This window comes from Bombina bombina, chromosome 6 (assembly GCF_027579735.1).
Source record: "Bombina bombina isolate aBomBom1 chromosome 6, aBomBom1.pri, whole genome shotgun sequence".
NCBI classification, from domain to species: domain Eukaryota; kingdom Metazoa; phylum Chordata; class Amphibia; order Anura; family Bombinatoridae; genus Bombina; species Bombina bombina.
Window position 1 is genome coordinate 1,103,955,064 of NC_069504.1, and position 15,931 is coordinate 1,103,970,994.

Below are 15,931 nucleotides of genomic sequence, written 5' to 3' on the forward strand. Positions count from 1 at the left end.
GCAACCGCTTTTTAAACAGTGAGTCTGCTCAGAGAGCTGTTGGTGTCTTGTATTGTGCTTGTGGTGACTCCATTTACTTGATACACGTCACTTAGCAGACACACTGTTTAAAATGCTGGTGCAAGAAGCATATTTAGATATGCTTGACATGCACATTGACAAGAAGAAATCCGGCACCTTCTTTTGCATTTGGCAGATAATGAAAATGCAGAATGCACAGGTCTAGTCATTATATACAGGGAGCTCCAATCACCAAATAATAGCAGTGAAAGCAACTGTGTTAATGAGTAAGGAGGTTTTGAAAGAAGGGTTCTTTGAAAATGTATATTAATATTCCTATTCAGATACTTTTGTGTATTCCAGTCCTGCATTTCTGCCCAAGGTGCAAACTCCTGTCAACCCCTGTAAAGATCAAGGCATTAGACCTAGCCCTAAATACCTCCCGTCCTGTTACATCCAGGGCAGAAACATTTTGCTATAGATTCTGATATAAACTTGTATCGCCAATTGCCAGGGACTCACATATGCTGTTTCAGAGGAAATGCAGAAGTGTAATATTTAAAGGGACAGTAAACACCTTGTAATTACAAGACATTTCTGTTGTGTTGCTATACAATAACAGATCAGCCAAGCCTTAATGTCTTTAAAACAAATTAACTTCCTTTTTACTGCAATTATTTACCAATAGCTAAACTCCACTCACCATTTGCCTTACTTGGAGGAGCCAATCTGGTCTTTAGTCAGCAGACAACGAGACTAATTACTGTGTCATAGTTGGTATAAAGCGTATTGTTTTACAGTTGTTATCTGATAAATCCAATTAGGGAATATATGTAGCAGGGTTAGCCTTGAGAAGGCCGCCGGTGCATTTCAAATTCTGAGAATTAGAAATAACTTCAATTTTAGAGCTGAATTATACGAAAAGGGGAAAAATAAATAATGAAAATGTATTGCTGTTTCATTGCGCATAACTAAACATTTTATAAAAAAATCTGTGTTTATCGTGCATTTTAAAGAGACAAACACTCAAGCACTTAATCGGATACTAAACCCAAATTTTTTCTTTAATGATCAAGTTAGAGCATGCAATTTTAAAGGGACACTGAACCCAAAATTTTTCTTTTGTGATTCAGATAGAGCAACAATTTTAAGTATCTTTATTTGAAAAGCAAGAATGTAAGTTTAGATGCCGGCCCATTTTTTGTGAACAACCTGGGTTCTTGCTTATTGGTGGATAAATTAATTCACCAATAAACAAGTGCTGTCCAGGGTGCTAAACCAAATATTGGCTAGCTCCTTAGCTTAGATGCCTTCTTTTTCAAATAAAAATAGCAAGAGAACGAAGAAAAAATAATAGGAGTAAATTAGAAAGTTGCTTAAAATTGCCTGCTCTATCTGAATCACGAAAGAAAACAAATTGGGTTCAGTATCCCTTTAAGCTAATTTCTAATTTACTCCTAATATCAATTTTTCTTTGTTTTCTTGCTATCTTTATTTAAAAAGCAGGACTTTAAAGCTTAGGAGCCGAACCATTTTAGGTTCAGCAGCATGGATAACGATTACTTATTGGTGGCTACATTTAGCAAACCAATAAACAAGCATAACCCAGGTTCTCAACCAAAAATGGGCCGGCTCCTAAGGTTTACATTCCTGCTTTTTAAACAAAGATAGCAAGAGAAGAAGAAAAATTGATAATTAGAAGTAAATTAGAAAGTTGCTTAAAGGACCAATTAATGCAGTAGAATTTCATAATTAACAAGTGCATAATAAAAAGACAATTCAATAACACCTACTCTGAATTTCACAAAAGCAGTAGATTTTTTTTCTGTCAAGTTTATTTTTTCTTCTTATTTTCCGTCCCACTGTATCATGTGACAGACATCAGCCAATCACAGACTAGTATACTTAAACCCTGTGAGCTTGTGCACATGCTCAGTAGGATCTTTTTCCCAGAAAGTGTGAATATAAAAAGACTGTGCAAAATTAGATAATGGAAGTAAATTGGAAAGTGTCTTAAAACTGCTGCTCTGTCTGAATCATAAAAGTTTATTTTCACTTCAGTGTCCCTTTAAAATTGCATGCTCTATCTGAATCATTAAAGAAAAAAATTGGGTTCAGTGTCCCTTTAAAGAGACAGTAGATTTATGTATATTATTTTGACGCTTTCTGTCCCTTTAAAACGTGTCACACCATATGTCCCTGGATATCAGGATATAATGGACAGGACAGAGACTTGGTCAAATACATTTCAGATAAGAGGCCTCTTGTTACTACAAAAAGAGAGATAAAAGGAAAACTAAACAAAAACCAGTATAAAAGCATCTAATTAAAATGTACAAAGCCTGTTTTTTATTTGCTGAAGTGTATTCAGCTTGAACAATACATTTTCATCTCATTACGCTTTTTCTGAAAGGAACTTGGGGTCCTTTAATGCTGGGATTATTACGTGTTCTTTTAAAGCTTTTTACTGCATCTAGGACTTGTTATTGATGTCACTAATTGCTGCCTATTCATGTCGGTTTGTTCGCGTTCTCAGCAAGTGTTCGCTTCTCCAAGCAAGCACCCGATGGACAGCAAGGGGGAAGAATCTAAGATCAGCTACCCCAATATCTTCTTCATGATTGACAACTTTGAAGAGGTGAGTGACAAGTGTATTTCTCCTAACAGTCTAATATTAGGGTTAAATCTTTATTAGTGTGATTGGGTTTTATTTTCAGTTGCATATGAGATGTTATATTGTATCAAGGTGAGCATAAGACCAGCATTTGTTTGATGGGTTTGACAGATAATTTTTTTGCAAACGAAAAACGAATGAAACTTTTAACTATTTACCAAATTAACAAAAACTAGACACATTGCTCATTCTTTAAAGGAATGATTGATTACCCCTTTAACAAATAAACTAATTTTCATTGATTCATTAATTTATTAAGGGGACAGTCTAGTCAAAATTAAACTTTTATAATTCAGAGAGACCATGCAATATAAAACAACTTTCCAATTTATTTCTATTATCAAATTTGCTTCTTTCTCTTAGTATCCTTCGTTGAAAAACTTTCCTAGATAGGCTCAGGAGCCAGCTAGCTGCTGATTGGTGACTACACGCATTGGCTCACCAGATGTGTCCTGCTAGCTCCCAGTAGTATGTTGCCTCTCCTGAGCTTATTCTTCAACAAAGGATACCAAGGGAACAAAGCAAATTTGATACTAGAAGTAAATTGGAAAGTTGTTTAAATTGCATGTTCTGTCTAGTCTGCCTCTAGTTGCTATTTGTTATTCATTTGCAAATGAAAAATCCTCTGAAAAAGAATGAACATGTCATGGTAACACTCACTCTGCACTTTAGGGAATTAGGTTATAGTAAGTTTATTTTCTTCATTGTTTTAGGCTCAGTTAACATTTATATTGTACCACAATTATCAAATGGTGAAATCAATAATAATCTGTGTAACTCAAACCTGTTTCATTCCTAAAACATGGAGAGTCCACAACGTCATTCCAATTACTAGTGGGATATTCACTCCTGGCCAGCAGGAGGAGGCAAAGAGCACCACAGCAAAGCTGTTAAGTGTCGCTCCCCTTACCCATAATCCCCAGTCATTCTCTTTGCCTCTGTCAATGGAGGAGGTGAAGTTCGGTGTCCTGAAGATATGAATTCCTTTTTTGGGTACTTTTCCCTGCAAGCAAGGATTTCGGTTTAGCTGTGTCCACGTCAATCTCTTCAGTAGAGTAGTGGTGGCTTTTAAGCAGTTAGAAAGTTGTGAGGTATTCCCTACTTAGTTTTCTAACACGTTTGCTGCCCTCGGTATAGAAAGTAAGAGTTGGCTACTCTGTTCTTTTTCTACAGGTCTCTGTAAGGAGTATGTGTCTTTTCACGCCTTGTTAGCTGTCTACCTACCGGACAGCTGGATTTGCAGTTAAGTGCTTTTGTCTTCTAGATCTTGGAGACTTGCATTTTAAAGGATTTCTCTGCATTACTTATTTGGGACATGTTAAATCCTTAGTAAAGGATTTTATTTAGGCAGCATGCAGGCACATGAAATGTATGTGAGAGACTTTAGGTTTAATCTCCTTTATGGGTATGAAGGAGTTAACTTATTATTCTGTGGCTCATTTATTTTTTCAATTCTCTACTGATAAGATATATGGGTGTTATGGGGAGCAAATGTGACGGTATCTTGTATTTCACTTTGTCAGCAAAAGGGACAGTAAGAACGGCAGATTCAGAACTGTATGTGTTAGTTCACTGTTAGGTTTTAGTTGGCTCCTGAAACGCGCTCTTTCACTTTGTTGCGCAGTTTCAATTTCAGACGGTCACATGACTCTCTCTCTCTCTCTGCCACTCTTAGAATGGAGCGTCGTCTGTGCTAGTTGAATCTAGTTAGGAGGTTTTATATTCTTATAAGTTGTTCTGTACTCCGGAGGGGCAGGTAGGGCACCTCAGTCTGCTGAGGTGTAGTGGTCCTTTCTTTTGGGTAGGTTTTTGAGTGCTAATTTTAAAGTACCATTTTTAAAGATTTTTTTTCTTTTTTTTTCTTTCTTCTGTCTGTCATTTCTGTGGGAACCCTTTAAGCTAAAACATGGAGCTGGATTCTGTTCCTATGGACAAATGTTTGTGTCTTGAGGCCCAATTTTTTTTAACTATGCAATTTAGTTCCTCATTTTTAAAAAAGACTTTAAAATGTAAAGATAAACTTTTTGTTTCTGAGCCTAATGTCTCTCAGGATGATGCTGTTCTGGCAATGCCACAGCTTTCTCCTAAAATGTCCCTAGCCTCCATAGCTTCACATACAGTGCCCTGCAGTTCCTCTCAAACTCCTGGAGGAGTATATTTGCCAATTGATTTTGCTGCTCATGTATCTTCAGCGGTATCTGCAGCTTTGTCTGCTTTTCCCTTGTTGGGGAAGAGCAAGAGGAAATCTAAATATTTGTCTGAGTATAAGGTATCTGAACCGTCTGCTGCTGCGACGGTTGTCCTCCCTCACAAGTCTGATGAGGAGGATACCTTGGTAGCTTCTGAGGGTGAAATCTCAAATTCTGACAGTATAAATTCTTTGCCTAATGCTGAAGAAGTAAACTTCAGATTTAAGCTTGAATACCTTCGTGTACTGTTAAGAAGTTTTGGCTACTTTGGACGACTCCGATTCTTCTGTCATTGTCAACCCCAAAACATCTAGTAAACTCAATAATTACTATGATGTTTCCTGTTCCAGACCCTGTGATGGAGATTATTTCCCAGGAATGGGAGAAGCCAGGGATACCTTTTTACCCATCTCCTGTCTTTAAAAAGATGTTTCCTGTTGCTGACTCCATTAAAGATTCATGGTGCACGGTGCCTAAAGTAGAAGGGGCTATTTCTACTCTGGCTAAGAGAACTACAATCCCTATAGAGGATAGCTGCTCCTTTTAAGTGTCTCATGGACAAGAAGCTTGAGGCTTATTTGAAAAAGATGTATGTTCATCAGGGTCTTCAATGGCAACCTACAGTTTGTATTGCCACAGTAGCAAGTGCTGCATCTTATTGGTTCAATGCCTTGTCTGATTAAATTTTAGTAGAGACTCCATTGGAGGAGATCCAAGATAGGATTAAGGCTCTCAAACTAGCCGATTCTTTTATTTCTGATGCTAACATGCAGGTTATTAGACTGGGAGCCAAGATGTCTGGCTTCACTGTTTTTCAGGGTAAAACCTTGTTTGGACCTGGCCTGGCAGAAATAATTTCTGATATTACAGGTGGAAAAAGGTCTTTTCTACCACAAGACAAGAAGAATAGACCTAAAGGAGGTCAAAGTAATTTTTGTTTCATTCATAACTTCAAAGGTCAAAAGTCTTCCTCTCCCTCTTCCAAGCAGGAGCAGTCCAAGTCTTCTTGGAAACCTAATCAGTCTTGGAACAATGGGAAGCAATCAAATAAACCCTCAGCTGAGTCTAAGTCAGCATGAAGGGTCTGCTCCCGGTCCGGGATCGGATCAAGTGGGAGGCAGACTTCTCCGTTTTGTCAAGCGTGGATACGAGATGTCCCAGATCCTTGGGCTGTGGACATAGTATCTCAGGGTTACAAAATAGAATTCTTGCCCTCCCAGGGGCAGATTCCACCTCTGTAGATTATCTGCAGACCAGGTAAAAAAGAGGCATTCTTGAGCTGCGTTCAGGACCTTTTCTCCCTGGGAGTGATTGTTCCAGTTCCACTAAGGGAACAGGGTCTAGGATTTGAAATTTTCAAATCTGTTTGTGGTTCCCAAAAAAGAGTGACCTTTTCGACCAATTTTAGACCTGAAGTGTGTCAACAGATTTCTCAGGGTATCGTCCTTCAAAATGGAAACCATTCGTTCCATTCTTCCTTTGGTCCAAGGTGGTCAGTTTATGATGACATATTTGCTTTCCTAGACAAGCATTTTCAATTTGTTGCTCTTCCGTTTGGCCTTTCCAAAGCTCCCAGGATTTTTTCAAAGGTTCTGGGGGCTCTTTTGGCAGTGATCATGTCTCGGGGAATTGCAGTGGCGCCCTACTTGGATGACATATTGGTTCAGGCGCCATCTTTTCAACAAGCAAACTCTCATAAAAAGATCTTGTTGTCTTTTCTACGTACCCCTGGATGGAAAGTGAATCTGGAGAAGCGTTTCCTTCTTCCAGCTACAAGGGTGGTTTTCTTATGGACCATCATAGATTCCCTATCTATGAAGATTTTTCTGACAGAGGTCAGAAAATCCAACATTTTTGCCTCTCTCTTCAGTCTACTGTAAGGCTATCAGTGGCTCAATGTATGGAGGCAATTGGTTTGATGGTCGCTACCATGGACATCATTCCTTTTGCTCAATTCCATTTGAGAGCTCTACAGTTATGCATGCTCAGACAGTGGAACGGAGACCATTCAGAAATGTCTCATAGAATAGATCTGGACCAGTTGACAAGAGACTCTCTCTCGTGGTGGCTTTTTCAGGACCATCTGTCTCAGGGCACATGTTTCCAGAGACCCTCATGGGTGATTGTGACCACGGACACCAGCCTGCTAGGCTGGGGAGAAGTCTGGGACTCGTTAAAGGCGCAGGGCCTATGGACTCGGGAGGAGTATGCTCTCCCCATAAACATCCTGAAGTTGAGAGCAATCTACAATGCTCTGATAGCTTGGCCTCAATTGTCCTTAGCCCGGTTTATCAGGTTCCAATCGGACAACATCACCTCAGTGGCTTACATCAACCACCAGGGAGGAACTCTGAGTTCCTTAGCCATGAAGGAGGTGGCATGGATTATTCAGTGGGCGGAAGCTCACAATTGTTGTCTATCTGCCATCCTCATTTCAGGAGTGGACAAATGGGAGGTAAATTTCCTAAGCAGACATTTCATCCTGGGGAGTGGGCTCTCCATCCGGAGGTGTTTGTAACGATCTGTGATAATATGTAAAGCTCTGTGATATGCAGCAAGTATTTATTTAAGTAAACTTTTAAGACCTCTAAGCAGGATAAATAATTGTGGAGTGTTACAAGTTACTAAGTGTGCTTGCTAGTAAGATAAACACTAACTTAATCACTTGTGTTAATTTAGCCTGAGGGATAAGACCCAATAATATGAGTAGTACTAGTGAGCTTTATCTTAGGCAGGTCTTATATAGTGCAACAGGAAGCATAAGGGTTAAACATAAATAGTATAAGTCTGTAAAGTCAGATTCACTGGTGACAGGTGAAATATGGAACCCAGACTGCACAGATACAAACAGGAGTTTTACCTTCAATTCAACTGTTGTTTAAAGAGTAATGTCAAATGAGTAAACAGAGACTTAAGCACTCTATATACAGAACCTTAATTCAGAAGCAGAGCCTGTGAGAGGAATCCCAGATGCGGTTAGGTAGAATACTTGCAGGGATTAGTGAGCGTGCAGCGTGGTAATGGCTCCGTGTAGCTGGGAGTCTGTATGCTGTCTGTTTAGACAGGGAGAGTGTGTCAGAGCGGTAGCGTGAATCGGCGCTGCGGTGACGTCAGCGGCTGTGGCAGCTTGAAGCAGAAGCTGCTTGTAACGGCAAAAGGTTTCTCTGATCAGGAGAATCTTGTTTTGGTACTCTAGGTAAGGAGTTGAGCTGCTTTACTTTGGCAATAAACTTCAATAAACCAGCAATGCATCTTGGTTACAAGGAGATTAAATAAGGAAACCTGATCAGCTTAATTGAAATAAAAGGTGGTATGACAGGTTAGATACGCTGTGTAAGGTGGAATGGATTTAGACATGACATATCCCCCCCTGCAAAGGAACCCCAAAGGTGTCAAGGCGCGGGTCTTTCTGGATGGCGCCTATGGAAAAGGTACACCAGACGGGGTGCAGAGAGATTGGAGGCCGGCTCCCAAAAATCCTTGGAAGAATCGAATCCAGCCCAATGCACTAGGTACTCAAGTTGACCATGGCAACGCCTAGAGTCCAAGATAGAGTGGACTTCATACTCAGGATCGGGTGCCGGGGAAGACGGTGGAGGGAGAGGCAGACATCGGGAGGTGTCACAAGGCTTGATGAGGGAGATGTGGAACGTCGGATGGATGCGGTAGGAAGAGGGCAACTGCAGAGTGACCGTGAGAGGGTTGCTGATGGAGATGATGGGAAAAGGCCCCACAAAAAGGTTGTTGAATTTCCTACAAGGAGTAGGTATCCTGAGATTTTTTGTGGTTAACCAAACCAGGTCACCAACCTTGTATACGGGAGGAGCCCGATGTCGGAGGTCATAGGAGCGTTTCTGGGTGGCTTGAGCTTGCTGAATGTTATCTTTGATTACGGTAAATGTTTGTTTGATAGAATTGATCAGGTCATTAACCTGCGGACAAGGAGTGTCAGTTGGAGGTAACGGATGAAATCGTGGGTGGAGTCCGTTGTTGGCATAAAAGGGTGAATACCCCGTGGAGGTGTTGGTAGTGTTATTAAAGGCGAATTCAGCGTGTGGTAGGAAAGATAGCCAAGAGTCCTGTTTGTTGGAGCAAAAGCATCTCAAATATTGTTCCAACCACTGATTGGTTCTCTCACATAACCCATTAGATTGCGGATGGTATGCGGTGGTAAGATGTTGTTGGATAGAAAGAGATTGACAAAGATATTTCCAAAACTTGGAGGTGAATTGTGACCCTCTGTCACTGAGGACGGATGTTGGGAGTCCATGTAGTCTAACAACCTCTTTGATGAACAGTTCTGCAGTTTTTTGAGCAGTCGGTAGTGATTCTATTGGAATAAAATGTGCCATTCGTGAGAATAAGTCAACAACGACAAAGATAGCAGTCATGCCGTCGGATTTTGGAAGGTCCACTATGAAGTCCATGGACACACTAGCCCAAGGGCGTTCAGGAATAGGTAAATTCTGTAATAGCCCCCGAGGCAATTGATGTGAGGGTTTACAAGTCTGGCATGTGGGACAAGACTTGACATAATTGTTAACAGACATTCTCATAGATGGCCACCAGAAATATCTGCGAAGTAGATCTAGGGTCTTGTGTATACCCAAGTGACCAGCTAAGGAAGAGTCATGGGAGAGCAATAGGGCTTTGTTGCGGAGCGAAGGAGGTATATAAAGTTTGGAGTGGTTGCAGAGAACTCCGTTGACATCAGGTAAGAGAGGGTAAGAAGATTTTGTTGTATCCAGCTGTTGTTGGGTTTTTAGTTCAGCAAAATCCTTGGAGAGGAGACCTATGATGTGGGACTTGGGGATAATAGTTGAGTAGGATGGGGTTGTCTGGAGTCTAGCATCCTTACGAGAGAGGGCGTCAGCCTTCCCGTTTTTTGTTCCAGGACGGTAAGTGATGGTGTAGGAGAATCGGGAAAAGTAAAGACTCCAGCGGAGCTGACGGGCTGAGAGCGTACGGTTGGTCTGGAGGTATTGCAAGTTCTTATGATCCGTGTAAATCACTATGGGTTGTTCTGCGCCCTCCAATAAGTGTCTCCACTGGTCGAAAGATGACTTAATGGCCAAAAGCTCCTTTTCACCAACCGGATAGTTCAACTCCGCTGGTGTCAGAAGTCTGGAAAAGTAACATACTGGATGGAGTGAGTCTTTTGGAGAAGCTTTTTGTGAGAGAACGGAGCCGATAGCGTAGTCTGATGCATCCACCTCTAGGACAAACTGTGCTTTGCTATTAGGTAGTTGTAGAACTGGGGATGTGATAAACCGCGACTTTAGGAGATCAAAGGCGTTCTGTGCCTGGGAAGTCCATAGAAAGGCAGAAGTGGTTTTGGTCAGATTAGTGAGGGGTTTGGTGATGGCTGCGAAATCTTTAATGAACCGTCTGTAAAAATTTGCAAAGCCTAAAAAACGTTGGAAGGCTTTTATATTGGAGGGTCTTGGCCAGGAGGTGATAGCTGTGATTTTACTGTCCTCCATCATGATGTTACTTTTACTAATATTGTAGCCCAAGAAGGAAACCTGACAGACATGGAAAAGGCATTTTTCCATCTTAACATACAATTTGTGTGTCTGTAGTCTGGATAGTACAAGCCTGACGTGATTGATATGTTCTGAGTAAGAAGAAGAGTAGATTAGGATGTTGTCAAGGTAGACCACCAGAAAAGTGTCAAGAATATCCCTAAAGATGTCATTAATGAAGTTTTGAAATGTTGCCGGAGCATTACAGAGACCGAACGGCATAACGGTATACTCGAAAAGACCATACCTGGTCCTAAATGCCGTCAGCCACTCGTCTCCGGCCCTTATTCTAACAAGGTTGTATGCGCCCCTAAGATCCAGTTTCGTGAATATAGTTGCGCCTCTTAACCTCTCAATCAATTCTGGGATGAGAGGTAGTGGGTATCGGTTCTTTACAGTACGCTTATTGAGTTCCCGATAATCAATTATGGGACGTAAGGACCCATCCTTGTTTTTAACAAAAAAGATGCCGGCTCCGGCAGGGGAAGTGGATGGACGGATAAACCCCTTCTTTAAATTCTCAGCAATGTAAGACTTTAGATGGATTAATTTGGGTCTTGAGAGGGGGTAAATATGCCCATAGGGTATGGTTACCCCAGGGAGAAGGTCAATGGGGCAATCGTAAGGCCTATGTGGAGGCAATGTCTCAGCCTCCTTTTTGTTGAAAACCTCAGAGAAGTCAAGATATGGAGAAGGAATGGTAGGAGTAGTTGTGGAAAGCAAGTTGGAATTAGGAAAACACGTGGAAGTACAGTAAGGTGATGAGAAGGATAAGGTGAGAGAATCCCAATGAACCGTAGGTTGGTGTTTTTTGAGCCAAGAGATACCCAGAACGATAGGATAAATTGGAGAAGAGATGATATCAAAAGAGATAGTCTCAGAATGACCAGAAGTAGATGTAACAAGGAGAGGGATGGTTTGTTGAGAGACTGGACCTGATGCTAATGGTGTACCATCAATGACTTTAAGAGGCATAGGTGTGCTTTTGAACAAAAAAGGTATTTTATTAACTTCAACTAAACTTAAATCAATAAAGTTTGCACATGCTCCGGTGTCAATCATGGCGTTACAGTTTATCCTGTGTCGATCCCACTGCAAAAGTAAGGGTAAAGTAAGATAGGTGGTAGATAAGGTTTCTCTTGTTAAGTGTAGTCAGTCCACGGGTCATCCATTACTTATGGAATATATCTCTTCCTAACAGAATGCTGCAAGAGGATCACCCAGCAGAGCTTGCTACATAGCTCCTCCCCTCACATGTCATATTCAGTCATTCTCTTGCAGCCTAACTAGATAGGTCGCTGTGAGAGGTCTGTGGTGTTTTTTAACTTAGTTTATTTCTACAATCAAAAGTTTGTTATTTTAAATGGCACCGGAGTGTGCTGTTTATTCTCAGGCAGCATTAGAAGAAGAATCTGCCTGCGTTTTCTATGATCTTAGCAGACGTAACTAAGATCCACTGGCTGTTCTCATCTGAGGAGTGAGGTAACTTCAGAGAAGGGGAATAGCATGCAGGGCCCCCCTGCAAATGAGGTATGTGCAGTAATTATTTTTCTGAGGAATGGAATTGACTGAGAAAATACTGCTGATACCAATGTAAAGTAAGTTCAGCCTTAAATGCAGTGATAGCGACTGGTATTAGGCTGATGAGTGTGTATACACTGAATGTATTTTTCTAAGGAATGAAATTGACTCTGAAAATACTGTTAATACTGAAATAATGTATGAGCCTTAACTGCAGTAAAAGCGACTGGTAGCAGGCTTATTAATAACAATTCATAACTTTTCAAATGTATGTTTAAAACGTTTACTGGCATGTTAATCGTTTTTTGTGAGGTACTTGGTGATAAAACTTATTGGGGCATGATTTTTACCACATGGCCATCTTTGTTTTCTGCATAGAAACAGTTTTCTGAGCTTCCCCACTGTTGTAATATGAGTGGGAGGGGCCTATTTTAGCGCTTTTTTGCGCAGTAAAAATTCAGTCACAATCTGTCTACTTCATCCTCCATGATCCAGATCGTCTCTAGAGAGTTCAGGGGTCTTCAAAATTCATTTTGAGGGAGGTAATCAGTCACAGAGACCTGTGACAGTGTGTTTTGACTGTGAGAAAAACGTTAATTATTAAATTGTTAATCCGTTTTTGGGTATTAAGGGGTTAATTATCCATTTGCTGGTGGGTGCAATCCTTTGCTAACTTAATACATTTACTGTGAAAAATTGGTTGCTATAACTATTTTGGTTCATTGTTATTTCAACTGTGACAGCTTTTTGTGCTTCTTAAAGGCACAGTAGCGTTTTTTATATTGCTTGTAAATTTATTTAGAAAAGTATTTCCAAGCTTGCTAGTCTCATTGCTAGTCTGTTTAAACATGTCTGACACAGATGAATCTCTTTGTTCACTATGTTTAAAGGCCAATGTGGAGCCCAATAGAAATGTATGTACTAATTGCATTGATGCTACTTTAAATAAAAGTCAATCTTTACATGTAAAGAAATTATCACCAGACAACGAGGGGGAAGTTATGCCGACTAACTCTCCTCACGTGTCAGTACCTTTGCCTCCCGCTCAGGAGGTGCATGATTTTGTGGCGACAAGTACATCAGGGAGGCCCTTACAAATCACTTTGCAAGACATGGCTACTGTTATGACAGAAGTATTATCTAAATTGCCAGAATTAAGAGGCAAGCGCGATAGCTCTGGGTTAAGGACAGAGCGCGCGGATGAGGTGAGAGCCATGTCAGATACTGCGTCACAGTTTGCAGAACGTGAAGACGGAGAGCTTCATTCTGTGGGTGATGGATCTGATCCAGGGAGACTGGATTCAGAGATTTCTAATTTAAAATTTAAGCTTGAGAACCTCCGCATATTGCTAGGGGAGGTATTAGCGGCTCTGAATGATTGTAACACGGTTGCAATTCCAGAAAAATTATGTAGGTTGGATAGATATTATGCGGTACCGGTGTGTACTGACGTGTTTCCTATACCTAAAAGGCTTACAGAGATTATTAGCAAGGAGTGGGATAGACCTGGTGTGCCCTTTTCCCCTCCTCCCATATTTAGGAAAATGTTTCCTATAGACGCCACCACACGAGACTTATGGCAGACGGTCCCTAAGGTGGAGGGAGCAGTTTCTACTTTAGCTAAGCGTACCACTATCCCGGTGGAGGATAGTTGTGCCTTTTCAGATCCAATGGATAAGAAATTAGAGGGTTACCTTCAGAAAATGTTTGTTCAACAAGGTTTTATCTTACAGCCCCTTGCATGCATTGCGCCTGTCACTGCTGCGGCGGCATTCTGGTTTGAGTCTCTAGAAGAGGCCATTCGCACAGCTCCATTGGATGAAATTATGAACAAGCTTAAAGCACTTAAGCTAGCTAACGCATTTGTTTCTGATGCCGTCGTACATTTAACCAAACTTACGGCTAAGAACTCCGGATTCGCCATCCAAGCGCGCAGAGCGCTATGGCTTAAATCCTGGTCAGCTGATGTGACTTCTAAATCTAAATTGCTTAATATTCCTTTCAAAGGGCAGACCTTATTCGGGCCCGGCTTGAAAGAAATTATAGCTGACATTACGGGAGGTAAGGGCCATGCTCTACCTCAGGACAGGGCCAAATCAAAGGCCAAACAGTCTAATTTTCGTGCCTTTCGTAACTTCAAGGCTGGAGCAGCATCAACTTCCTCCGCTCCAAAACAGGAAGGAGCTGTTGCTCGTTACAGGCAGGGCTGGAAAGTTAACCAGTCCTGGAACAAGGGCAAGCAGGCCAAGAAACCTGCTGCTGCCCCCAAGACAGCATGAAGAGAGGGCCCCCTATCCGGAAACGGATCTAGTGGGGGGCAGACTTTCTCTCTTCGCCCAGGCTTGGGCAAGAGATGTCCAGGATCCCTGGGCGTTGGAGATCATATCTCAGGGATATCTCCTGGACTTCAAAACTTCTCCTCCACGAGGGAGATTTCATCTTTCAAGGTTATCAGCAAACCAAATAAAGAAAGAGGCGTTTCTACGCTGTGTACAAGACCTTTTACTAATGGGGGTGATCCACCCAGTTCCGCGGACGGAACACGGGCAGGGATTCTATTCAAATCTATTTGTGGTTCCCAAGAAAGAGGGAACCTTCAGACCAATCTTGGACTTAAAAATCCTAAACAAATTCCTAAGAGTTCCATCATTCAAAATGGAAACTATTCGAACCATCCTTCCCATGATCCAAGAGGGTCAGTACATGACCACAGTGGATTTAAAGGATGCCTACCTTCACATACCGATTCACAAGGATCATTATCGGTACCTAAGATTTGCTTTCCTAGACAGGCATTACCAGTTTGTAGCTCTTCCCTTCGGATTAGCTACGGCTCCAAGAATCTTTACAAAAGTTCTGGGCTCACTTCTGGCGGTACTAAGACCGCGAGGCATAGCGGTGACTCTCGTAGACGACATTCTGATACAAGCGTCAAGTTTTCAAACTGCCAAGTCTCATACAGAGATAGTTCTGGCATTTCTGAGGTCGCATGGGTGGAAAGTGAACGTGGAAAAGAGTTCTCTATTACCACTTACAAGAGTTCCCTTTCTAGGGACTCTTATAGATTCTGTAGAGATGAAAATTTACCTGACAGAGGCCAGGTTATCAAAACTTCTAAATGCTTGCCGTGTCCTTCATTCCATTCCACACCCGTCAGTAGCTCAGTGCATGGAAGTAATCGGCTTAATGGTAGCGGCAATGGACATAGTACCATTTGCGCGCCTGCATCTCAGACCGCTGCAATTGTGCATGCTAAGTCAGTGGAACGGGGATTACTCAGATTTGTCCCCCCTACTAAGTCTGGATCAAGAGACCAGAGATTCTCTTCTATGGTGGCTCTCTCGGCCACATCTGTCCAAGGGGATGACCTTTCGCAGGCCAGATTGGACGATTGTAACAACAGATGCCAGCCTTCTAGGCTGGGGTGCAGTCTGGAACTCCCTGAAAGCTCAGGGATTATGGACTCAGGAGGAGAAACTCCTCCCAATAAATATTCTGGAATTAAGAGCAATATTCAATGCTCTCCTAGCTTGGCCTCAGTTAGCAACTCTGAGGTTCATCAGATTTCAGTCGGACAACATCACGACTGGGGCTTACATCAACCATCAAGGGGGAACCAGAAGTTCCCTAGCGATGTTGGAAGTCTCAAAGATAATTCGCTGGGCAGAGTCTCACTCTTGCCACCTGTCAGCGATTTACATCCCAGGCGTAGAGAACTGGGAGGCGGATTTTGTAAGTCGCCAGACTTTTCATCCGGGGGAGTGGGAACTTCATCCGGAGGTCTTTGCTCAACTGATTCTTCGTTGGGGCAAACCAGATCTGGATCTCATGGCGTCTCGCCAGAACGCCAAGCTTCCTTGTTACGGATCCAGGTCCAGGGACCCGGGAGCGGTGCTGATAGATGCTCTGACAGCCCCTTGGGTCTTCAACATGGCTTATGTGTTTCCACCATTCCCGATGCTTCCTCGTTTGATTGCCAAGATCAAACAGGAGAGAGCTTCGGTGATTCTGATAGCGCCTTC

General features: G+C 41.9%; 1 protein-coding gene across 1 annotated transcript in view; it reads left to right on the top strand.

The window, feature by feature from the left end:
* The window catches only part of KIAA0930 (KIAA0930 ortholog), a 129,965-nt gene that overhangs the window by 87,512 nt on the left and 26,522 nt on the right, over positions 1 to 15,931 (top strand). Inside the window, exon 5 of the mRNA XM_053719038.1 lies at positions 2,537 to 2,638. Coding sequence (XP_053575013.1) covers positions 2,537 to 2,638 — 102 coding nt within the window. The remainder of the gene's footprint in view (positions 1 to 2,536; positions 2,639 to 15,931) is intronic.